We start from the raw sequence: 23,837 nt of genomic DNA, 5'->3' as shown, positions 1-23,837 counted from the left end.
AGAGAATAGGGCCTCCCTGTGGGAAACAGATCCATGTCTGGGTCTGCAGCCACTTTTGAAGGCTCTGAATTGGATGCCAGATGGTGCTGGAAACCGGAAGAGCTGGAGCCCAACTCAGAGCCTCCGGGAGCAGATGGAGACCCAACGGGGTCCTCGTTCCCACGCTGCTGTTCTTAACGGTGCTCGGCATTGAGCCCTTGAACAATTTCTTGGGGCTGGTTAAAGTCTCTGTGGAGGGCCCTTTCAGCCCTGCTTCTACCCCCTCCGCAAAAAGAATCATTGATTCCTGGAATGGGCTCAGCTATAGCACGGGGCCTGCCCCCAGGAGGAATTCTGCACAGGACATGGGAATAGGATTGCCACAAAGCAAGCTCCAGGTGTGAGAATGCATGCAGCCCTGGCCTACATGAAGTTTGAGTCCAATGGTACGACTCAAACTTCGTACTGCTACTTCAGACCAAACACAGCCTCTACCTCCCTGGCCATCCTGTTTGCCGAGAAGTTGGCCCTAGTGGAAACGAAGTGGAACCCTTTGCGCCTCCATTTGCCCCTCCTCCCTTGCCCCCCTGCCCCATCCTTTGCTCACTTCCCCCAGTGTAGAAGCATCACTCCTGAGCTTCTTGGGCCGGGCCTGTTTTTTGGTTCTGATTCTCTTCATCTGCAGAGCATCAGTGCCACTGTTGCCGCAGTCACTCACAGGCCTGTCCCAACCTGTCCTAAGTTGCTGCAGGGGCCTTTTCAGTTTGCAGGGATTTTTTTTCAAAAAGAAAAGAAAGACTTAAGTGAAGGGGCGCGGGGAGGACTGACAGGTTTCCGCCAGGTCTCAGGGCTGCAGAGAGCCAGGCGAGGATTCTCTTGGCAACAGGCTCCAGATCATATCGAACCAATCAAACGGCAGCTCCGTGGGCTGGCCATTCCTCACATGTGCAATGCACTTTAAAAGTCCAGCTGCAAAAGCACCTTGAAAGTGCATTATCCAATGGGCGCATTGCAGAATGAGAATGGGACACCCTGAGCGTTGTCCCTGCTCCCCTGGCCTCCCCGATGGCCGCTTCGAGGCCCCTTGGAAGTGCAATAAAAAGTGCCTCTTTGCAAGTCTTCTTGTTCCTCTGGCAGGAGCTCCTTCATTCCCCCGTCCTGCAATCTGATCAACCCCAGCCCTTCCTTGCCCCTCCCCCAGCTTGCAAAATCACTGGACTCAGCACGTCTGCAGGACGGAGGGGCCCCAGTCTTTCCCCAGGAAAACGCTCTGCAAGACACGTTCCTGGCAGTCTGAGAGGCTGGGCTTTAAAAAAAAAAAAAAACACTTTTGCAGGGAGGCAGCTAAAGGGTGTGCTCCATTGCTCAGCTCTGTTTGATCTTCCCAGTTACCAACCAGCCCCAGAGCAAAGGACATGCAGATAAAAGCCACGAAACAGCCCATGTGCCTGGAGGCAAAGCCATGGTCAGGCAGAAGGGTCACTGCGTTCTCATTTTGACTTGCGAGATAGTGGTCGGTATATGCATCTGTGAGGATTCAGTAGGTCCACGCCAGGACTGGCGGTGTGCATTTGAGCACATCTCCGGCTGAGTGCATCTGACCACATGCAGAGAGCAATAAAGTGCCACTGGGGTTCCTGGCGGGGGAGGGGGTAGTACACAGGGCAGCATTCTGATGAGCATATGCAGAGTGCCTTTCCCAGGGACCAAAGCAGCTTTAAAAGATCTGCGTAAGACTACAGTACCTTGGAGTCAGTGCAGACTGCTTTTTTTTTTTTTTGAAGGGACATATCTACTGAGTTTTAAAGACATATCTTAGCAGAAAGCCAAGATATGATTCTATGATTCTGCAGTTCCCACCTAATTATAATAATAGCTCCAGTACAATACTGATAACCTTTTGTTTTGGCTTCACAACCTCCTTATTAGCAGCTGGGCAAGGCGCTAATAAAAATCAGGGCAGCGAAATCTTGCCCCCTGCCTTAGGAAAGGCTCACACTGGGGGAGGGAACACAGGATACTCTGTGGATTTTTTGGGTGGGGGAACAGGACCCATTACCTGTCCACACACAGGCGCATTTATGACTCACTGATTCCAGCGGGTTTAGGAGCCCCTGATGCTGCAGATGACCCTGCTGCAGTCTGGTTTTAGGGCTGAGCATTCTTCATTTAGGAATGTGTTTGCCAGCTGTGCAGTACATACATGTCAAAGCGGAGGTCCATGCATGTCCTGGCAAGTCCCAAAGAGTACATATCAGCTCAGATTATTCATATTCCATAATTGCTTTCTTTGACTGGCTATTCGAGCTGAAGTTGCCAATGTTCTCTTCTTTCAAGACATTCCCTGCATTTGGAAAGGTTTCCTGTTATCCCAGAACACCATAATCTTAATAAGGGACGTTTTAAAAGTTCACAGTGTGTTTTTAGAGGAGCAGTAAATTCAGGACGGCCTAGCATTTTCATTTAACAATTTCCAGGAATCCTGTCTTTTAAATCAAAATCCATTAAACTGCAACAGCTCCAAAAAGAGACGGGCAACCAAAAACATACCCAGTGGGCACACTGTCAGAAAAAAAGATTTACCCATTACACACTATTCACATAAGCATAAAAGCAGAAATGCCAGCATCGAGTGATTGTGATTCTACTTTTTCCAAAACGTTTGGAAAGGTTCAGTTTTGTTCTGCAACTAGAGGAGGACTGTCAACTTCTAAACCAGCTGCTGCAGCTGTGCCTTTAAAAAATGACTCAGCTCTCAGATGCTGTTGATCTTCTTGTTGGGAAATACTTACCGGGCTTATTTTTACTGCCTAAACCAGGGGTGGGCAAACTGTGGTCCTCCAGATGTCCATAGACTAGAATTCCCATGAGCCCCTGCCAGCAAAAGATCGCAAGGGCTCATGGGAATTGTAGTCCATGGACATCTGGAGGACCACAGTTTGCCTACCCCTAGCCTAAACTGTGCAAGAGCAGCACACACACACTCACATACCTTGAGCTGCTGACACATTTCTAGATGAAGAATGGGTAGCTTAAAAAAAAAGAAACCCAAATCACTTGTAGCATTTCAAAGCCCCTATTGGAGCCCAATGCTCTGCACTAGGTACACCTAGACCTGTTGAAATCAATGCATTCAAGCATGACGAACTAACCAGTAAACCTAACCAGACTTCACTCGCAAAACAGAGATGTATTTTATGACCAGACAAAAGTTCTTTTTGTGTAGTGGTCGAAGGCCCGAGGTCCTGTTGTCATCTTTGATCTATCAGGTTTTTCAGGTTTATAAAATGGCACAAACACCCATAAAACTTGTGAGGCCAAATCCCCTCTCAGTCGTCTCCTCTCCAGGCTAAACAGACCAAGCTCCCCCAACCTTTCTTCATACGTCTTGGTCTCCAAACCCCTCACCATCTTTGTTGCCCTCCTCTGGACACGCTCCAGTTTGTCTACATCCCTCTTCAACTGGGGTGCCCAAAACTGAACACAGTACTCCAAGTTGTTTTGGGAGAGTTGTTTTTGGTTTTTGTCTGCCATCTGCCTTGCTTTGTCATTCATGGGGTTTGACTGTTATGTTTTAAAATTGGTGTGTGTGTGTGTGTGTTGATTTTATTGTTTGTATTGTATTTCTTATTGTAAAGGCTGTTTGCCTTTAATTTGTAAGCCGCCCCGAGCCGACTTGTCGAGAGTGGTGGTGTATAAGCTTAATAAACAAACAAACAAATAAAGTGAGTCCGAACCAGAGCAGAGTAACAATGGCTTTTCCTCTCAACAGAAAGCCAGCACAGTAGGCAAAGAGCTAGGCTACAGTCTCTTCCTGTGATTTCTCTTTGTGGGGAGTTCTAATGTCTCAGGGCCTCTGAGCCTCCCCTCCCTTCCCCCTCAGGTCTGCCTTCAGTTAGATTCCTTCATGATACTTGTGTTGTATTAGTCAGTTCTCTCAGCTTTGTTTTCCAGAAGAAGAGCTGATCAAAGTTAATGTGAGTCAGGAAAATTAAAATTAAAACACTGATCATTTTGTGCTCCCACCAGGAAACTGGTTCTGGTGTTTTCGATATCATGATATGGGAGGTCAGTCAATCACTCGGAAATCGGAGCATGCTGCACGTTTCCAGCTTTTTAGCAAGAAGGTATGTCGCAAGCCTCCACGTTGCAAAATATGTTTTTCGTTCAAAACTGAAAGCTGATATCTTAAAGCCGTATGGTAAAGGGGCAGGGAGATCACATCTGCTGTTTGCGAGAAGCAGGCCTGAATTTCTTTGTATACTAAGAACTGTTGAGCTTTGCCTTCTTAATCTGTTTGCCTATAAGGTTGACGGAATTTGCAACCGTTGTGTACTCAGAATTCCTTATGTATTGTTTTAAATTTTGTTGCACACCTCTGCAGGAACCATAAAGCAACATACAAATTACTTTAATGAGGGGGAAACCTAAAATATTGTGGCATGGGGGTCATCGTTATCTTAGGGCATTAAATAATGAAGAAGACAACAAGGTTGGCTGCACGTGAAGGAGTGAGGAAATCAAAACCGACTTGCCAGATTAGACACCGCCCCTCTTCACCACTTATACCACGCTGCCACACACACCTCTCTTAAAATCAAGAAGTTCCGGGATAAGGAATATTTTCTTATTCTCCCTCCCCATCTAGGGTCTGGCTCTGCTTCTCCCTCACCGTCACCCACCCATGCTCCCATTCCACTTCCTTTCCCTCTCCTCTTCTGCTGATTCCTCCCCTCTCCTCCATTCAGACTCCAAGGTTTTGTAAAAATGTCTACATATGCATAGACACCATTCTTGCCATTTTGATATCACCCACACACATGTTCAAATCATATTCTGAGCAAACCTGTTCTGCAGATTTTTCTACCACCCTTTTGACTATGGAAGAGTCCCTGAAATATTGTTCGGGCTTCAAGGAACTCTAGAAGTGGTGACACACCCCTTCAGGGAAGTAGGTGTGGAAGGAGTTTGTGGGAGCCCGCCAATCAGTCCATTGACCATTTACAGTTTCCACGGCAGAGACAGGCCAGTAGAGCAACTGGGGAAGTGGGCGCCAGGGACATCTAGTGATCTCAGTAGCCATCAGAACTTCTAGGAAAGACCACGTAACCCCTGGGGAGGCCTTGTGTGACTCCAGGGTCCTCCAGAACCCTGGCTGGGAATCCTTGTGGTTCCCAACCATTTTGTCAACGCTGGACAATTTTACTAAGGCCCGGGAGGGGGGGAGTCTTTTGCCGAGGGATGTCACCACCGCCTGAGCCCCTGCTCCACTTGCTCTCCTGCCGGCGCCCCTGACTTCACGCCACCCACTGGGGGGCGCTGCCAGCAGCAGCTGCACAGTGCCACGCTGAGGGGGAGCCCCAGCCATGGTGGCTGCTGGAGATCACCAAAGGCGAGCCAGGGGCAGAGTGTCAGGGCAGCCCCCGAGGCAGCAGCTGGGGAGGAGGATGAGCTGCAGCCCGGTACTGACTGATCCACAGACCAGTACCGGTCCCCGGACCGGAGGTTGGGGACCACTGATCTATACTATGGCCAGCCCTTGGCTTATAGTATATGGATAAAGGACCTTCTTCCAAAGCAGTGTATTGCTGGCTATTTATTTCTGTAGCCAGGAGATCTGAGGGTTGTCAGGCAAGGGACATTCGGAGCTGGTTTGCCATTGCCTGCCTCCACATCATGACCGCTGGTGTTCCTGAGAGGAACTCCATCCCAATCTTTTGGATGAGGTCTCTCATCCAAATACGAACCAAGCTAAGCCTTAGCTTAGCTTCTGAGGTCTGACAGGAGCAGACTTGCCTGGGCTATCCAAGCCAGGGCTCTTGCTGGATGGTCTCCCATACAGACACTGAGCAGCCTCAGACCTGCCTACCGAGTCCTTCCAGACAAACTGATAACCTTTTGACATACTCTTGTGGGCAACCTTTTGCTGAGAGAAACCACTAAGCAAACTGCTTCCCTGGCAGCCCTTTGTACTGAGTACCTGCTGCTTCTCAAGCTATGGAGAATTGGACATTGCCCATCCTTGGACATGGGTACGTGCCCCTGAGCGACTGGCCAGGAAGCTCACAAGCAAGGCAGGCAGAAGATAGGCGACCCTGTGGAATTACCTGGCTTGCAGGACCCACGGAGAGCGCTGTGTGAACCTCCCACACCCGCCTGTTCTCCGCCCCTTTCCTGAACAATGTGCCTTCCAGGTCACCTATGCTGTCAGCAATGATGAACCTGAACCAAGCCTACCCTGAACGGTTGCCAGCTTGTCCGCAGTCAATATGGATGACTTTAATGGATGAAATCAAGGTCAGCGGCAGCGGACCAATTGTTCTCTGCAAATTGAGGTCAAATGATGTATGAGCCCCCGACAAATAATCTGCAGCCAGGGCAGGAATCATTGGCAAAATAACCATTTGAGCTTAATCTGCGCTCATCTGAAGGCTTTGCCTTGTCCCTTTTGCAGAGGCCAGGTATTTTCCACCCCATTTATCCTATAACCTAATTATCTCCGCTCCTTTGCGAAGGACAGTATTCCAGAGAGCAAGTTAAAAATATGTCAACAACACAATAAAATAGAACCAGCATGCCATGGTGATTGCAGAGGTCAGCCCAGGAGGTGGGAAACCCGTATGTTTCCCGTAGGGGAAACCCTGCTCGGCTGTGGAAGCTCACCGGGTGACCATAGACTTTTCCTTCTACCTCGCAAGGCTGTTATGGGGATAAAACAGAGGGGAGAACGATATTGTAATCTGTTTTGCTTGGAAGAAATGCAGGCTGTAAGTGTCTAAATGAATAAACATGTTATCTGTGGGTCAATTTTCCACTTGAACCCTAACTGCATATCACAAGCAGTGTACAAGCCCCAAAGAAACATTAGAAGGTGATGCTGAACATAAGGGAATGCCGTCCCCCATGCTTTATGGATTGGATCACTGGAAGAAAACCCAGATCATGATTGTTCCCAGGGGGACAGAGTCAGTCATTAGAATGGTCCACAAGTAGAAATGGCCAGCCCAGTTCCCGTATCTCTGCTGTGACCGGCTGCTTTGCAACAGGAGAGGGGTCCGTGGTCAGTCACACCATCTATCCAACAAGACCCACTCCCTAATTCTGAGAGTGAATATAGACTGAGATCATTTGGTGATGAAGGGCAAGGCACTCTACACATGCTCAGTGACACCTTTCATTATTTCATTACTACTACATCCTCTACACCAGAATTCTGGCATTAAAACCCTGCCTGGGATAAACTGACTCCCTAACTATGCCTTGACTTTGACCTGCAGATCGGTGTACCAAGAGTGGGGCACGAAATCCCAGGGAGCCTGATTAAAATGGGGTCCCGTGAAGTTGGGCAGGTTATGTAATCTGCTTTTATATGATACATGGGTTGGTACTGAGTGGTATGAAAGGGGTCCAATCTCTGTGTGGGAGTCCCAAGAAGAAGAAGAAGAAGAAGAAGAAGAAGAAGAAGAGTTGGTTCTTATATGTCGCTTTTCCCTACCCGAAGGAGGCTCAAAGTGGTTTACAGTCGCCTTCCCTTTCCTCTCCCCACAACATTCACCCTGTGAGGTGGGTGAGGCTGAGAGAGCCCAGATATCACTGCTTGGTCAGAACAGTTTTATCAGTGCTGTGGCGAGCCCAAGGTCAGCCAGCTGGCTGCATGTGGGGGAGCGCAGAATCAAACCCAGCTCGCCAAATTAGAAGTCCACACTCCTAACCACTACACCAAACTGGTGACTAGAAATATTTTCTCCCCTTAGTCAGAATGCTGCCACATACCTCATCAGTCCAGTTCATTTTCTCTGGGCCAATTTGCTTGTTACAGATTTTTCATACCCTCTGTGTATCCTGTTGACAGACATGTTCTGACCGTTCCACACTGGGAACTTTGTTTCCAGGCGTTTGGGCCCAGTTTGGACTGGGATGATGGTGTAGAGGGAGAGGGGACTTCCCCCCCACACACACACACCATTTTCCTGACTTAAATGCTCCAGGAAGCTGCTATTTGCCTTGCTGGGGAATTTGTATGTAGCCCAACTGTACAGACACGTCTGGGTGACAGGATCCATGACGGACACATGGGGGACAAGTAACTTGTCCTGGAATTACAACTGATCTTCAGACTGCAGTGATCAGTTCCTCTGGAGGAAATGGCAGCTTCAGAGGGTTGTTGCAGGGTTGCCAGTTCTGAAGTGGGAAAAATCTAGAGATTTGAGGGAAGGTGCCTGAGAATATATAATACCAGAGATTCACCTTTCCAAGGGGAGAGCCAGCATGTGGTGATTAAGAGCAGCAGCTTCTAATCTGGAGAGCTGGGTTTGATTTCCCCCCTCCTCTACAGGCAGCCAGCTGGGTGACCTTGGGCTCATCACAGCCCTGATAGTGCTGTTCTCACAGAGCAGTTCTGTCTGAGCTCTCTCCGCCCCACCTAGCTCACAGTGTGCCTATTGTGGGGAGAGGAGGGGGAGGTGATTGTAAGCCGCTTTGAGACTCCTTCCTGTAGAGAAAAGTGGGATATAAAAAGCAACCCTTCATCTTCAAAATGGTCATTTTCTCCAGGGGACCGATCTTGTCACCTGGAGATCAGTTGTAACAGGGGTATATTTCCAGCCACTGCTGGAGGTTGGCAAGCCTAGCTGGATAGAATGACATACCCCATGATCTCCCACTCCTCCCCATCTCTGCCCTCCACAAACACCACCCTCAAATCTGTAGAAGTGTCCCAAGCCAGAGTTAGTAACCCTAGACAAGGACATGGTGACATGTAAATGGGCCCTTTGCCTTTTTGAAGTATACACCTGTGCATAAGGGACTCAGGCCTCCTGTGTAAATGCAACATCCCCAATCATCCAGAGAGATACTTGGCGACTCAAAACATCATTTTTGTAAGCCCAGAAAAAAAATTATTATTCATCAGCTGGAGTAGCTTCAAGGACAAGAACAGTGTGTGCATGATGTGCCACGGACACCAGGATAAATGACTTGTCTAACATGTGAGCCCAGTTCTGAATTCACCTATAACTCCTGTCATCTGACAGATGTGCAGAATCTTTCTTCAGAAGTAAATCCAGCTGTATTCAATAGACTTACTCCACGTTTGCTTAGGGTGGCAAGCATAGATATGTATGCACACAAAACTCTTAGCCAAGTGCAAAAGTGTGCGCACAGCACCGACAGAGCCTTCAGAAGATCTAAGAGCATCATGGAATGACCTTGGGGCTCTCTCTAGAGGAGGGGAGATCTCTATGGCATCCTGAGAGCCTTAATAGAAGGGATGGGATAAAAACGGGGCAGATTTATCTACTAGACATATCAAGCTCTGTGCAAGCTGTATATAAAACAGACACACTGTGACTTTTTAAAAAGGACATACCGTGACTTTCCCCAAGATTAAGGATTCTTAAGCAATGGATCTGTGAGAGACCCTATCATGTCACTACCGGTTTATTCAGATCTCCAGTTTGTATGCTTTTTTGTGTATGCAATTTATTGATTGTATACTATGTGTGGGGCTTTCAGCACATATCTAGTAGGCCAACAAGTTCTTGTTTGGCTCCAGAAAATAAGGACAGTCCAATAATTAAACCAAACAGAGAGAAGACTCAGAGGTAGGGAGCTCTCTTTACTTATTGGGTTTATTGTAATAATTTCTTTTGATATTGTAATAATAATTCTTATTTAATGTTCAGGACTTGTCACTGATGAAAGAATCTCACTGAAAACAGATATTGCCTGGATTCCGTTTTGACAAAATAAAGAAATATGGAAAACTACAAAAAAGGACACTTTTCTTTCTTTTATGAATATATTTATTGTATTGCCATTGGATAGGTCTGTTTCTCTCTGTTTGGCTCCAGAAAAATGCCTGCTGTAGGATTCTTGTTAAAGGTCCGTATCCAGGTCTCATTATAACCAAGATGATTTTTAGAATGTTATGATATCCCATTGAGGGGGGGGGGCGGGACTATCGATCAGTTTGGTGATTTTTCTAAAGCTTCATCTAGAATGGTAAGAATGTTTCTGTTACTTGCTCAAGAGAGTCAGGGTCTCAAAACATCCACCAATTTCCATTGGGAATCTGCCACTTTTATGAGAATGACAGGCAGCTGTCACGAACGACCTGCAACAAGACATGCCCGTGCATATCGCCCTCCTTGGAGAACAATCCAGATGGGAAAGTTCAGCATGAGATGTCGGCGTGTCAATGCCCGTGTTATCCACGAAGATGGATCCCAGGGTTGTGTGTGCTGGACTCACAACCTTGGCATTCTGCTGTTGCTGCTCGGTTTCACAACAGAGGGGAGAGATGATACTCGCAGGCACAGAGAGGGTTTGGTGTGATAGGAGTTTCTGTGGGTTGACAATTTTTTGTTTTACGGCAGCCGGTCAATGGACCTGTACATTTCCATTCGAAGAGGTTTTCATTCACAGAGGTTAGGAAGAGGGAAGAAAGACTGATTCATGAATCCACCTACTTTCCCATTTGCTGTTCTAAAAAACCTTGCCCCGCCCCACTCCACTCCCACCAAGTCTCTGTAAGCAACACTAATTATAATTTGCACAGAAAAAAACAAAAAAAAACCCCACTAGGGAAACATGAAATGGAAGCCAGTGGCTTGCAGTCGCTACAAGGATGCCTGGTTTGAACGGGAAATGGCAAGGTACAAATCAAGAGGTCAACAATTTCTGCTTAATGGTATGCTTTGTGGGCTGTTTGTGAAAAAGACATGAAGCTGCGTTCTACCAAACCAGAACTTTGGTCTGTCCAAGTGAATGTGATCTATTCTGTCAGCAGCTCTCCATAAGAACCTGATAATTTTAGCTGAAGATGCCGAGGATCTTCTGCATACAAACCAGGTGGTATGCCACTGAGCCACAGTCCTTCCTGAGGTTTGGGTGTATAAAGTGCCATTGAGTTTCACTGCAGTTACACTTGTAAGGGCCCTGCATCTAAATTAATGAATTAACTGGAGATGCTGAGCATTGAACACAGCAGGTGCTCTACCACAGAGCCACTTGGAAATGAAAATTCAGTTAGACTTGTCCCTAAATCAGGATGTGTATCACTGCAATGTTAGTTATGGCCCCTCTGTGTGCAGCAACTGAACGAGTCAGTTCTGATTCCACCGTACAAATGCAACTGAGCTCTGCTGAGTGATAAGGTATGAAGAAGAAAAGCAGATTTCAGAGGCAAAGGTGATGGGTTCAGGCCTCATCTGGAGATACATCTAGGGCAGGGGTAGTCAAACTGCAGCCCTCCAGATGTCCATGGGCTACAATTCCCATGAGAATTCTTATGGGAATTGTAGTCCATGGACATCTGGAGGGCTGCAGTTTCCTGATCTAGGGCCTGCAGTCCGCCAGTCACTGGGATCACTTCCTGATGAGCTAACCTCAGTCCAAACTGGGTGAGCCCAAGCAAAGCACAGATTGCTCTTTTCAACCCTTTGACTGAGGAGGAACCCCTGAAATTTTTTTTTCAGGCTTCAAGAAACCCTGGAAGTGATGATACGGCTCTTCAGAGAAATGGGTGTGGAAGGAAGATGACTTAACCAGCCGAACAGATCAATCATTTACCATTTCCATTGTGGTGAAAGAGACTAGGCCTGTACAGCGACAGGGGAAGGGGTCTCCTGTGATGTCTGGTGGTATCAGTGGCCATCCAAACTTTCCGGGAAAGGCTGTGTAACCCCTGGGAAGCTCTCATGTAACCCCAGGGTTTCCTGGAACCCTGGCTGGGAATCCCTGAATGACTGGAAACGCCTAGTGAGACAAGGACTGAAATGTATATATTTCTAGACTGGCCAAGACATGTTTTGCGGGTGATACTGATTTATTGGGGGGGGGGGATTGTGCCATATGTAGGCCGCTGTAGGAAATCAACAACTATTGCTTCTTTTTTCACCATCAGATTGGAAGCGTGGTCATTTTGGGGCTTGCCTAGGCACACCAAGAGCTGGTGCAAGATAATGACTAAGTGTGCTGGCTGGAAAATCCCTAGCTGAAATCTCGCCTCCTCTAGAAACTCATTCAGCAGCCTGAGGCACTGCCTTTTTGTTACAGGGCCTTGCAGGGCCACTGGAAGCATGCCCTCTGAATACCAAAAGTGCTTTACAAATACAACATATTAGTAAGTTTAAAACCGAACTTCTCCTTAATTTCAACCATTTTTTACTCATGCATCGTGTTTTTGCAAACAGAGGCAAGCATTTCACTGGGGGGATCCTCAAATCCTCATACCCCTGTTGTAGCCTATTTGTCAAGGCAAGATGGGTTGTAGTTTGAGCATGTTCTGAACCCAGTCCAACGATTGCTTCCGCCTGTGCTCAGCCCCTGAAGAAAGAAAAAGCAGCTCATGTGAGTTCTATACATCCAACCCGACTGCAAAGACTGGCTCCAGTTGGGCGTTTCTTTTGCAGTTGCATTCCCACCCCCCTCCTGCTTTCTTTTGAGTCAGTTTGTCTCACCTTTTCAGTGGAAAAGATGTAATCTGGGATATTTCCCTCTTTTTAAAGATTCCATTCCCGCTATGCATTATTGGTTGAAATACTTGTACCGTACCTTTACTTACTTGTACATTTACATCCTTGTTTTCTCTTTCATCAGGGATTCAAAGTGACTTTGCACGTAGCTTCTCATTCCTCCACAATAACCCACAACAACCCTGTGATGATGGTTCAGATGAGAGATTGTGACAGGCCCAAGGTCACCTTGAAGCTTCCATGGTCAAGCAGGGGGGGGACTCGAACCCTGTCGTTCCTGATCCTAGTTCTACACTCTGTCCGCTAAACCCCACCGGCCCTCGCGCTGGAGTCAAAATGGCTGCCTTCACCCACCATTTCCTTCGCTTACCCACCTACTACTGGAAATGTTGGTAGACAAAGAGATGCCAGTATTAAAGGGCTGAAAAGGCCCCAATGTTTGCATGGATTTATACACGAGAACCAAACACACCAGGCAGAAGAAAAAGGAGTTTAAAGAACATTTGTTATGGATACAGTTTTATACCTCATTACTACATAAGTGATTTATTTGCTGAGGTAACACAATCCCCCTATTGTTAAAACTGAGGCGATTTAGCTAGTCTAGGGCCATTTATTTGTTATAATAATGTGTGTTGGCAGAAATCTGGGTTCCGATCTCCCCTGAGAAATGAAATCTGGGCCATTTATTCTCTCTCATTTAACATACCTCATAGGGTTGCTGTGAGTAGGGGAGAATCAAGTGTTGGGCCAGCAGTATGAAGCAGTGGTCCCAGGATCAGAAGAGGATATAGGAAACACAGCTACAAATCCCCACTCTGCTCTGGAAGCTTGCTGCGTGACCATTGGGCCTTTCACATTATTCTCTGCCTGACCTACCTTACCAGGTTGTTGTGAGGGTAACATTAAGGAGAACCAGGCCAGTCACTTTGGGGTCCCCACTGGGGAGAAAGGAGGGATGTATAGAAAGAAATGTACACTGCCTGGAGCGTCTCAGAACATTTTTTAGAATCCCTCACAGGCTTTGCCACTTTTCTCTTTTGTTTGGAGAGCTCTGTGGGAGCGCTGGTGGGGCTGAATGCAGCCGGGCCATCTGCTGCACTGGCACAATCAACAGATGGGTCCAGGGGTTGGGAACGGGGGAGGCACCCGGCCTGGCCAGGTCGATGCCACACACCAGGGGCCGTCCTTAGGGCTGACTTCAGCTCCTCAAAAAAAAAACCTGACCCAGGTGAGACCGGCCGTGCACAGGGTCGGTCTGGAGCCCCCGGCCGAGCTCCCCAACGCCGCCGCCGCCTCCCTCCCTTTCTGATGAAACGCTCCGTTTTCTTGCACGCGCGTCGGTTGCTTCCTCCTCCCCCCCCCCCCTGATGCAATCCCCGCAGCAGTTTGCACCGACCGACGGCGGAGTGGAAAGGCGCTAAGACCGCGCGGGTGCTTCCGCGTGAGAGCTCCGGCTCCCCCGGCCGGAGTCGGGTGTCTCCGCGCGGCGCCCACCGTCCTCCCGCCCCGGCCTCCCGCCGGGCAATTGCGGCAGGCGAGGAGCGCTTCTCGGCTCCGCACAGAGTCGCCGTCCCGAAATGCTTTCGAAACACACCCGGCGACGCGATCCGCGAGCCACTTGCGTCCCGGGGACTCCGCAACCCCCGGATCCGGTCGCAAGTGGTGCTCGGATGGCCGTTTGGCCGGCGCGTCGCTTGGCGCAGGGGGCCAAGGCAGGCGTTGCAAGCAGAGCCCCCGGCCCAGCCCCTCCCGAGCCTGGCCGGACGAGAGGGCCCGCTTGAGCGGCCGCAGAAGCAGGCTGTGCAGCGCTTCGGCCGCTCTCACTGTAACGCGATCCCCGGCCGACGCCGCTCTTGCGGCTCCTGGCAACACACTCGGGCGAGGAAAGGGCGAGAAACTTCTGGCACGCTCGCGCTCCCCCTCCCCCAAATGTCATTTCCACCGGAGGAGGAGGAGGTTCCGTGGCTAGAGCGGCGAGTTCAAGCGTGGGTCGGCCGACTAATCCACTAGTACCGGATCGTGGCCCCCTTTTCCTTGGCTTTGACGCAGCGCGTTCCCCGGCAGCAGCCCCCGTGGGTTGAGGCTGGCGTCCCAGGCCGCGGTTCTTCTGCGTAGGCGAACCTTAAGGGCGCTCACCTGGGAGCAAACCTCTCCGAGCGCAGTCGGGGGACGGATCTCCGGAGCAGACGCGCGCCGAGTGCGCACTAAGTGGGGAACGCTCAAGGGACTTACTAGGCACCGTTTCGACGTGCAACGGTCCGCTCGACGCGGGTTTTGAGTCCTCCAAGGGCTCCCCCCCCCCCCCCGAGTAACGAGTTTCTCCTTGTCGTCGGGGTGTGCTCACTGCGAGTCCCGCGCAGAGCCGGTGGCGACTGTCAAGCAACGAACCGCTTGGGGAAGGGAAGGAGGGCGGACCAGCGCGCCTCTCCGGGTTTCTCGCCGAGCAGGATGAGGCCTCCCTGGCTTGCTTTTGGGCAACTGTGGGCCCCAACAAGTCGCCTTCGACGGAGCCCGCGGGCTTGTCCTCAAGGGCCGCCATCCGCTGGGTAGACCCGAGGTGAGGCTGGGGTCCCCTCCGACCCCTGACAGTCTTGGCCCTAAAGGGACGGGAGCAGGAGTGAAGCCCAGGCTAGCCTGATCGGATCTCCTCGGAAGTTTTACCGGGTCGGCCCTGTCCAGTATCTGGATGGGAGACCATCAAGCAAGGCCAGAGGCCCGACACACAGGCAGGCTGTGGCAAATGACTTCGGGACATCGCTCGGCTTGGAAACCCCACACAGGCGCCCTAATTTGGCTTCAGGCACTTTCCATCCGCACAAGCTGGATAATGTGCTTTCCAGGCACTTTACACGTCGGTTTTCCTGCTTTGCATAGCTGTAATAGCACATTGAAAGTGCATTATCCAGCGTGTTCGGAACGCCCACGGCCATGTTTAGCGGAACAAATAAGCCCCCCCCTCTCCCCATCTGGAAACCACTTCCCCCGGGATCGGAATGTACTGAGCAATTGTCAGGATTAGGCCACGCTTACGTGGGAGTGGGCAAAAAAAAAAAAAAGGGAAAGCAAAATCCCTCAAAGCCCAGCGCCAGGCAATGCCCGTCATGTCTCTGAAGGCCGGGCCAATCCTTTTCGTTTTGTTGCTTTGGCCTCTGCCCAGCCTGCCGAGGAGCCCTTTGGGAACCCCCAGGCTTGCACGCTGCCTTGCGGAGGGAGGGCTTCTCCCTTTGGATTGCTGGACTTCTGACGTGCGACAGGCTTCGAAAAGCACCCTTCATGGTTTCCAACCCCCATCCCCCCCCCCCCCCCCCCATTGTCCCGCGGGCCCCGCTTCCAAGCACCGCTGGCTCCTCTGCTCCTTCCCCGCCCCCCTGCCGCAGCTTTCGCTCCAGCCCCCGCGCGGAACAAAAAGGGGTGTGTCTCGAGGCTGCTGTAACCGGGCAGGAAAGAACGTTGCGAACGTGCGCTCGCTCGCGATTGGCCCAGCCCCGCGCGTGCTCCTGGCCACTGAGCGGCGGCGGAGTCCGCGAGCCTAGGGGACGAGCGCCGCCGGGGGGGCGGGGCTCTCCCTGACCTGAGTATTTAATCGGCGGGGCGGCAGGTTGTGAGCTCAGTCCCAAGCAGAGGGCGAGCGTGGCGTGGTTGTGTTGCGCGGCAGCTGCAGGCTCAGCGGTCCTGCTGGTACTCCGGAGCAGTTCTGTATAGTCGCTGCTCTGTCTCGTTCCGTCTCCCCCGCCGCTCCGGCTCTCGTAAGTAGGCGTCGATTTGTGCAGCGAAGCTGTCGTTTTCCTCTCTCCCTTCCCCCTCCCCGCAGTGGCGTTTAAAGCGACGTGCAGAGCCGCCTGGCGCTGCAGCCTTTGCAGAGGGTTTGCTCCGGGGGTTAGCCGGGGGAGGGAGCGGACGGGGTCGACGTTCCGGCCCTTCATGCGTGTTTTTCCCTTGCAGAGCCTTCGATCCGGGCGCCAGTCCTTGGGCTACCGTCGGCTGGCCGCGGGAGGGCGAAGATGCCGGTCTTATGGGACAGCTTCTCCTCTTCGCTGCCCCCCATTCCGGAGCAGCGAGAGAACCCGCCCGCCTTCGCTTGGGAGGGGGGCGCCTATCAAGACGTTGCCGGTCGCGCCGCGGGGCTGGAGAGCTCGGATTGCGAGTCCCTGGACAGCAGCTTGAGCTCCGAAGGCGGTAAGAATGGGGGTCTTTCCGCGGGGGGCGGAGCGGGGAGGAAGGGGCGGCCTGGGGGGGGGGGACGGTAGGCTTTCCCGGCCGGGGCTGGGCCCTGAGTCCCGGGGCTTCAGCATAGGCGAGTCCTCCCTTGCAGTCGGACGCCCCGTCGACTGTGCGGGGCTGGAGGGAGGCCCGAGGTGGGCGTGGCGAGCGCGGCGCTGGCTGCTCTGAGCGGGGCTGGAAGCGGGGGCTGGCTGAGAGGTGGGGAGGGCAGGGGAGGCCCGCCTTTCTTCCCCGCGAGGATGCTCGCTCCGGCTGCCCATGACACCGCTGTCTTGTCTCCTGGGGGTACAGATGCGCAGGAGTACCTGGATGAAGTGTCCTTGCCGGACTTTGACCTGCTCAACGACCCTGCGGACGACCTCCTGTGCGCCAACCTGATGAAGCTCATCCAGCTCAGCCTGAACAAGGCCAAGATCCACTCGGGCCGCACCTGCAAGCTCATCATGCCCAGCCAGCTGGTGGCTCAAGTGGGCAAGGAGCTGCTCCACTTGGCCTACCGGGAGCCCTGTGGCTTGCGGGGGGCTCTCATTGACCTGTGTGTGGAGCAAGGGAAGGGGTGCCATAGTGTGGGGCAGATTGCTGTGGACCCCAGCCTAGTGCCTACCTTCCAGCTGACCCTGATCTTGAGACTGGATTCCCGCCTGTGGCCCAAAATCCAGGGACTCTTTAGCTCTGGCTCGGCGTTCTCTCCTGGGTTCAGTCAATCCCTGAAGCTCAGCACGGGCTTCAGGGTCATTAAAAAGAAGCTCTACAGCTCTGAACAGTTGCTGATAGAGGAGTGTTGAAGTCGGTCTCCAATGGCTCCCGGAGGATGGCACGGAGCGCTTAGACTCTCCTTAAGATGGTGGCCAGCACCGAACAAAACTGGGAAAAGGCATCTTACTTTAAGGGCTGTGGAACATAAGCTGTTTTTTTTTTCTTTTTGAGATGTGGGCCCACAGCCACGTAGGTTAGATTAGACAGAAGTTTGATTTACAAGGGTAGTAGGCAAGTAGTCAAAAGAAGAAGGCAAGACTTGAGAATAAAACTGCACACTGCTTTGTAGTAGTTCTGAACGGGGGAAAAAATGTCCACTCTTGACTAGGCCTGGACACTCTGCTAGCTTTAAAACTCTTGTCTGATTTTTGGGACAGTACTTTACCTGACAGCTGACGTCATAACAGCAGCCGGGCTGCCAATAAGGGTACATGAAGGTTGCCCCCCCCTTTTTTTTTTTGGTAAGCTTTTTTTTAAAGAATATAGCAGTAGCTAGTAATCAATGGATATCTGTGGGTGAGGTGAATGACTCTAAGTGTTAAGGTCGAAAGGGACCAAGAATGCGTAACATTGTCCTGAGCGGACGGACCTGAAGAAGCTCCACTACTGACACTAGGGCAGCTAAATAAGGACTTTGGAGTGAATGGGGGTGTCAATCCACTGTGCGCCGTCAGACTGTTCTGTTAGTTTGCTTGAATGAAGCCCGTGGGAGGGGGCACAGGGCACAAAGTGGATAGTGCCCCATTTATGAGTAGGAATCATGGCAATGTATGTCTGAGGGAGATGTGAAGGGGTGCAGGGAGGGATTGGGGGGGCAGGAACCCTCATGGTCAGTTTGTAGTGCTTCCATTGATTATGCCATTCACATGGAGTACACTTGATCAAGTTTGTTTTTGTGTTGTTTTTTGGGGGATGATTTCCTATGCAACTTTGTTTGTGGTTTTTTGTACTTTTCTAATAAAAATGTTTCTAATACGCTGCTGTTCCCTCGATTTTCGTCCATCCAGTATTGTTTTGGAGGTTGTGGGACTTGGGGAAGGAATGGAGTTGTGTTCAATTCTTTGATGGTTTCAAGAACTGGGGAGCAGTATTTAAGCCAGGCTGGGGCAGGGCATGTCTTCCCAAAGGAAATGGAACGCACTTTCAGGAAAGCAAATCTGTTCAGCCTTTGAGCGGCTGCCCGTTTCATTCATTCAAAGCCAAATGTCACTGAAATTCATTTGCTGAAAGCTCTTATGTCCACATAACCCCAGTCCTTTGATTTTATATATCTCCATAGCAAGCCATGCTGCCTTTTATGGATCTTTATGATGAAAGTACCATCTCAGTGAAGCATATATCTCATGCTCATTTTGCAATTCCAAGGTGATTTTAGTTTGGCCCCCAACATGGAGTTGCCCATACCTTTAAAGGCTAAGAATAATGTGTTCTTGTAAGTGCTTGCTGTAAGGCCTATTTTGTGTGTTGAGGATGGGGAGACATGGTGCATGGCCCTGGATTGAGGGCTCTGCAAGGATGTTAAAGGTATCCCCTGTGCAAGCACCGAGTCATGTCTGACCCTCTAGCGTTTTCATGGCAGACTCAATATATGGGGTGGTTTGCCAGTGCCTTCCCCAGTCATTACCGTTTACCCCTCAGCAAGCTGGGTACTCATTTTACCGACCTCGGAAGGATGGAAGGCCGAGTCAACCTTGAACCGGCTGCTGGGATCGATTTCCCAGCCTCATGGGCAGAGCTTTCAGACTGCATGTCTGCTGCCTTGCCATGTTGCGCCACAAGAGGCTCTCTGCAAGGATGTACGTGGCCTCAAATTGTGCTAGAACAAGCATAGCTTTACAAGTGGCATGGAAGTCTCACAAGAAATGTGGAATCTCCCCCCAGATCCTGTTGAGTCATGCATAATGCAGTCAGTTTTATAATGCTTACACATCACAGTTCAGCTGAAGCATAGGTTTCCTTTTCAGTTCAACTATGGGCCCTGCAGAAATGCTGGGGAGGTGGGCAAGCAGGTCCTAAGGAAGTAACACATTCTATGACAGAACTGGAGAACCCAGCACTCTTTCGAGGGTGGGGGGGAAGCATCAAGCTGTGCTAAGCCCAAGAGGCTGGTAAAGGTGTGCAAACTTACCTCTTGGTGAAATAGGCAAGATTCAAGTGAGGAATAGCAGAACAAAGTTTCAGTTTTCTCTCTCACAAGACAGGCCCCAAAGGAAATAACACCACACTGGTGGACACCTAGAGCTTTCAACTCAAAATAGTGCATCATCAGCAACTTATAGATTCTGCTAGAAAATGACCGTTCTTTCACAAGTATTTGGGGGGGGGACGTATTCTTGCCCACCTACAGCCCCCCCGATCTCAACTCCTCACCCACAATTTGTGGATTGTAATGTAGGAGGAGAAATGGCAGCGATGTAGAAGAAGATCTGGTTTTTATACTCTTGTTTTTCACTGCCCAAAAGAGTCCCAAAGCAGCTTACAATCACTTTCCCTTCTTCTCCACACAACACACACCCTGTGAGGTAGGTGGGGCTGGGAGAGCTCCAAGAGAACTGCTCTGCAAGAATAGCTCTAAGAGAACTGAGATAAGTGCAAGGTCACCCAGCTGGCTGCATATGGAGGAATGGGGGCTCAAACCCAGATTAGAGAGCCCAGCTCTTAACCACTAATACTATGCTGCCTCTTGTAGATGCCTATGCACATGGTGCCTGTCCACACTGGCTCTTGCACCTGCATGTCCACATGGTTTTAAGTACAACCTGGCTAGAAAGATCCTTCAAAACAGATTTGGGGGAAAAACAGTGAGGCATGGGAAGAATTCACAAGTGAATGACTGTAATATGTTGGGAGACAGTGTAGCTCAAGAGATGGGATTGAATGAGTCTTGGCACCACTGGACCCTGCAGCCACGGCCCCACAGAAGGCCAGACCTTTGGGTCTCCAAACCCTGAGCTGTCTTCCATTGTCCTGGAGTCTCTGAGATGCCAAGGCACATTTGGACCTCTTTCAAAGAGAGGGGGAATCTGTTCTGCAGAAGTCCAAGAACACACACGTTGATCAGGAGAAGAGCAGTGAAGAATGTGGTGATGGGCTGCAGGGGCAACCCAGAGAGGACATCCAAGTGTGAGAAAAGGACTGCAGGGTCCTCCTCCCAGGGTGGACGGAGTCTTCGCTGTCATGGCTTTGGAGGACAGGCCCAGGTAGCACAAGCCAAACATCTCCTTCTGCCTCCTCTCAGCTATTGCTTTTGGCCAGTGAAATCCACAGAACAGCCATGAGCAGAGAAGAAACCCGTGGCAGTGGGTTGCCAGCCTTCGACCTTGCGAGAAACTCTTTCCTAACCACATTGGGGAAGCCCTGCCCTTCAGGACCTGGGGACCCTCACTTAGGACTAAGGATCTGGCGTATGGGTTGCCAAAATCCAGGTGACACCTGGAGAACTCTCGCTGGTCCAGTTGGTCTCCAGATGGCCAGGATCAGTTCCCTGGGTGGAAATGGCTGCTTTGTAGGATGGACTCCATCACATTATACTCCACTGAGGTCTCTCCCCCCAATCCCACCCACTCCCAGCTCCACCCCCAAAGTATTTCCCAACCAAGACCTGGCAACCCTAATTTGGAGGCCTAGGATTTACCTTCACCCAAGATGCTGACCCTGGCTCTGGAGCCAAATCAAAATTGCACCTCAGGAACTTTGTGGGGGGGGGAGGAGAGGAGGCCTCTGTTGAGCCCAAATGGCTTGGGACCCGGACTACTGACTCCTCCGAGGGTACTCATTTGCAATTCATCAAGAAAAGCAGGGGGGGGGGGTTGTTTTTTGTTATGTTGGGTTAGCCATGTGGCATTCATAAAACGGCTGCAAAACTCTGCTGGAAGGCCTGGATCCTAGGTATGTTTTCCACAGATGGAAAGTACTTCTGCCAGCAGAAAAGGGGCAGATGTTTTGCTCATTCTCCCTTCCACTGTAGAACATCCCCCACCCCTGTCATTCAAGGGCTCTACTTTCCCTCAGGAGGACAGAAGTTGGAAAGTTTGACAAGTGTTGCTGCCTTCATGGACAAGGGGATCCAGGCCTCAGGGTTCAACAGTGCTTACTCCCAGGGAAGAACACAGCCACCTACGGCACCCACACATAGTTGGATATTGCACTATTGTTGTGCTTTAGAAGAAGAAGAGCTGGTTCTTATAGGCCACCTTTGTCTACCCGAAGGAGACTCAAAGCGGTTTACATTCACCTTCCCTTTCCTCTCCCCACAACAGACACCCTGTGAGGTGGGTGAGGCTGAGAGAGCCCTGATATCACTGCTTGGTCAGAACAGTTTGATCAGTGCTGTGGTGAGCCCAAGGTCAGCCAGCTGGCTGCAAGTGGAGGAAGACTGGGGAATCAAATCCGTCTCGCTAGAAGTCTGCACCCCTAACCACTACACCAAGCTGGCTATCAATAACAATGATTCACTTCTAAGGAGTGCACTATCCAATCATGCATGGAGGCAGCCTTAGATACTGAACATGTCATAGAATCATACAGTTGGAAGGGGCCATACAGGCCATAGTCCAACTTCCTGCTCAGTGCTCAGTGCAGGTTCAATCAAATGAGGCTTAGGCTTGCTATTTGTCCCAAGGAGAGGGGGCATCTGGGGCCCTTTGCTCCAGTGGAAGAAAAAAGCAGGGGGAGTGATGAATATCACATGATATTGCAATGTTATTTTTATTTTGTAAGCAGAAGAGACATTATGACGATCTAGGGATTCACATCTTTATGGTAAAGATGATTAAAAACAAGCCAATTCACAAAAATAACAAAAGCAAGACATTTGAACCCGGGCTCCTGTAATCCAACACTCTAATGGTTCAGGTCTAACCCAGTCATTCACAACCAGGGTTACTAGTAATCCTAGCATTACTCCAGTTGAGGAGGATTTATATAAAATTAAGTAGGATTGCCAACCTCCTGGTAGTGCCTGGAAATCTCCCAAAATTATAAGTGATCTCCGGATCAAGCAGATTATCTCCCCTTAGGAGAATAGATGCTTTGCATGGCAGGCTTTATGACAGCTGAGCCACTATGACAGCTGAGCAGAGAGCCAGTTTGGTGTAGTGGTTAGGAGTGCGGACTTCTATTCTGGCACGCCAGGTTCAATTCTGCGCTCCCCCACATGCAACCAGCTGGGTGACCTTGGGCTCACCACGGCACTGATAAAACTGTTCTGACCGGGCAGTGATATCAAGGCTCTCTCAGCCTCACCCACCCCACAGGGTGTCTGTTGTGGGGAGAGGAATGGGAAGGCAACTGTAAGCCGCTTTGAGCCTCCTTCGGGTAGGGAAAAGCGGCATATAAGAACCAACTCTTCTTCTTCTTCTTCTGAGTGCTTCCTTGTTTTGCCCAGGCAAGGTACTGCACACGCAAAAATGAATATAACCTTATTTTATTTCATTAGTGATGCCATATATATTGTAAGCATGTGATTTCTGGGGGTGTGGCAGGGAGGTGTGGCCAGCTGGCATCACTTCCAGGGTTGCTCAAAGCCTGAAGAATATTTCAGCCATTACTCCATGGTCAAAAGGTTGAGAAAGGGTGGTCTAACCAGTACTATTTATCTATTCACCCACTCACTCACCCATTATCTATCTATCTATCTATCTATCTATCTATCTATCTATCTATCTATCTATCTATCTATCTATCTATCTATCTATCTATCTATCTATCTATCTATCTATCTATCTATCTATCTATCTATCTATCTATCTATCTATCTATCCTCATTACTACACCAGACTGATGCTGTTGAATTTCAAATATTTCAACTTCTTGGAGGTAGTTTCATTCCAAAAAACCACGGAAATTATAGTTCCACAAAGGGTGCAAATTTTCAACATCTCCTCAAACTACAAAGCATTGCATGGAGGAAAACCTATGGTGGTTTGACAGAAAATAGGTCTAAATGTGCATGTAGATATATGGGTATTTGTGTTAAGTGCTGCCAAGTCACCTCTGATCTATGTTGACCTTGTGAATCAATGTTCTCCAAAACCACCTATCATTTGCGCCCTTGCTTAGGTCTTGCAACCTGAGGGTTGTGGTGGCTTCCTTGATGGAGTCCTTCCATCTCATGGTGGATCTTCCTCTTTCCCTGTTGCCTTCACCTTTTCCAAGCATTTTTATCTTCTTCAGTGACTCTCATCTTCTCATACTACGATGAAAATATGAGTCTCAGTTTAGCCATTTTAGCTTCTAAGGAGAGTTCAGGCTTGATTTGGTCTAGAACCCACTTATTGGTCTTTTTTGGCAGTCCACGATATTCATGAAACTCCTCCAACACAACAGTTCAAATGAATCAGCGTTCTTCATTGTCCAACATTCACACCCATACATAGTAATGGGGAACAGACTGGTATGAAT

General features: G+C 50.0%; 2 protein-coding genes and 1 long non-coding RNA gene across 7 annotated transcripts in view; 2 read left to right on the top strand and 1 right to left on the bottom strand.

The window, feature by feature from the left end:
- Positions 1-7,356, top strand: part of ANAPC16 (anaphase promoting complex subunit 16) — a 53,785-nt gene extending 46,429 nt beyond the window's left edge. For 2 of the 3 annotated variants that reach the window (XR_013233699.1, XM_077350458.1), the window contains exon 5: positions 4,009-4,848. Coding sequence is in view for 1 of the 3 variants with exons in the window: in XM_077350458.1 (XP_077206573.1) it covers positions 4,009-4,039 (31 nt within the window). In the remaining 2 variants the exon portion in view is untranslated. Of the gene's footprint in view, positions 1-4,008; positions 4,849-5,942 lie in introns of those variants that run through there. The other variant, XR_013233700.1, reaches the window with a different exon arrangement.
- A 4,771-nt stretch (positions 7,357-12,127) lies between these two features.
- LOC143843811 (uncharacterized) lies at positions 12,128-14,757 on the bottom strand. Of its 2 annotated transcripts, none has more exons than XR_013233697.1 (2): positions 14,691-14,757; positions 12,128-12,306 (listed from the first exon to the last, which is right to left on the bottom strand). It is a non-coding gene; the product is annotated as an uncharacterized LOC143843811 (long non-coding RNA). The 2 variants fall into 2 exon arrangements; XR_013233696.1 differs by lacking the exon at positions 14,691-14,757 and adding an exon at positions 13,439-13,767.
- A 1,269-nt stretch (positions 14,758-16,026) lies between these two features.
- On the top strand, positions 16,027-18,410 carry DDIT4 (DNA damage inducible transcript 4). Of its 2 annotated transcripts, none has more exons than XM_077350449.1 (3): positions 16,027-16,204; positions 16,401-16,634; positions 16,971-18,410. In XM_077350449.1, the coding sequence occupies exons 2-3, from the start codon at positions 16,460-16,462 to the stop codon at positions 17,462-17,464; spliced, it is 669 nt and encodes a 222-aa protein (XP_077206564.1). In that variant the 5' UTR covers positions 16,027-16,204; positions 16,401-16,459; the 3' UTR covers positions 17,465-18,410. The 2 variants fall into 2 exon arrangements, with proteins under 2 accessions (XP_077206564.1, XP_077206565.1); XM_077350450.1 differs by having other exon boundaries at positions 16,058-16,208.
- The last annotated feature ends 5,427 nt before the right edge of the window (positions 18,411-23,837 follow it).

This window comes from Paroedura picta, chromosome 8, assembly GCF_049243985.1.
Source record: "Paroedura picta isolate Pp20150507F chromosome 8, Ppicta_v3.0, whole genome shotgun sequence".
Classification (NCBI taxonomy): domain Eukaryota; kingdom Metazoa; phylum Chordata; class Lepidosauria; order Squamata; family Gekkonidae; genus Paroedura; species Paroedura picta.
This window is presented reverse-complemented; position numbering and strand designations above follow the sequence as displayed.

Excerpts from the sequence above, each read along its gene's own strand:
- DDIT4 (XM_077350449.1), top strand. The coding sequence starts at position 16,460 with ATGCCGGTCTTATGGGACAGCTTCTCCTCTTCGCTGCCCCCCATTCCG. Across the intron at positions 16,635-16,970 it reads CAGCTTGAGCTCCGAAGGCG|ATGCGCAGGAGTACCTGGAT; the intron begins GTAAGAATGGGG and ends CTGGGGGTACAG.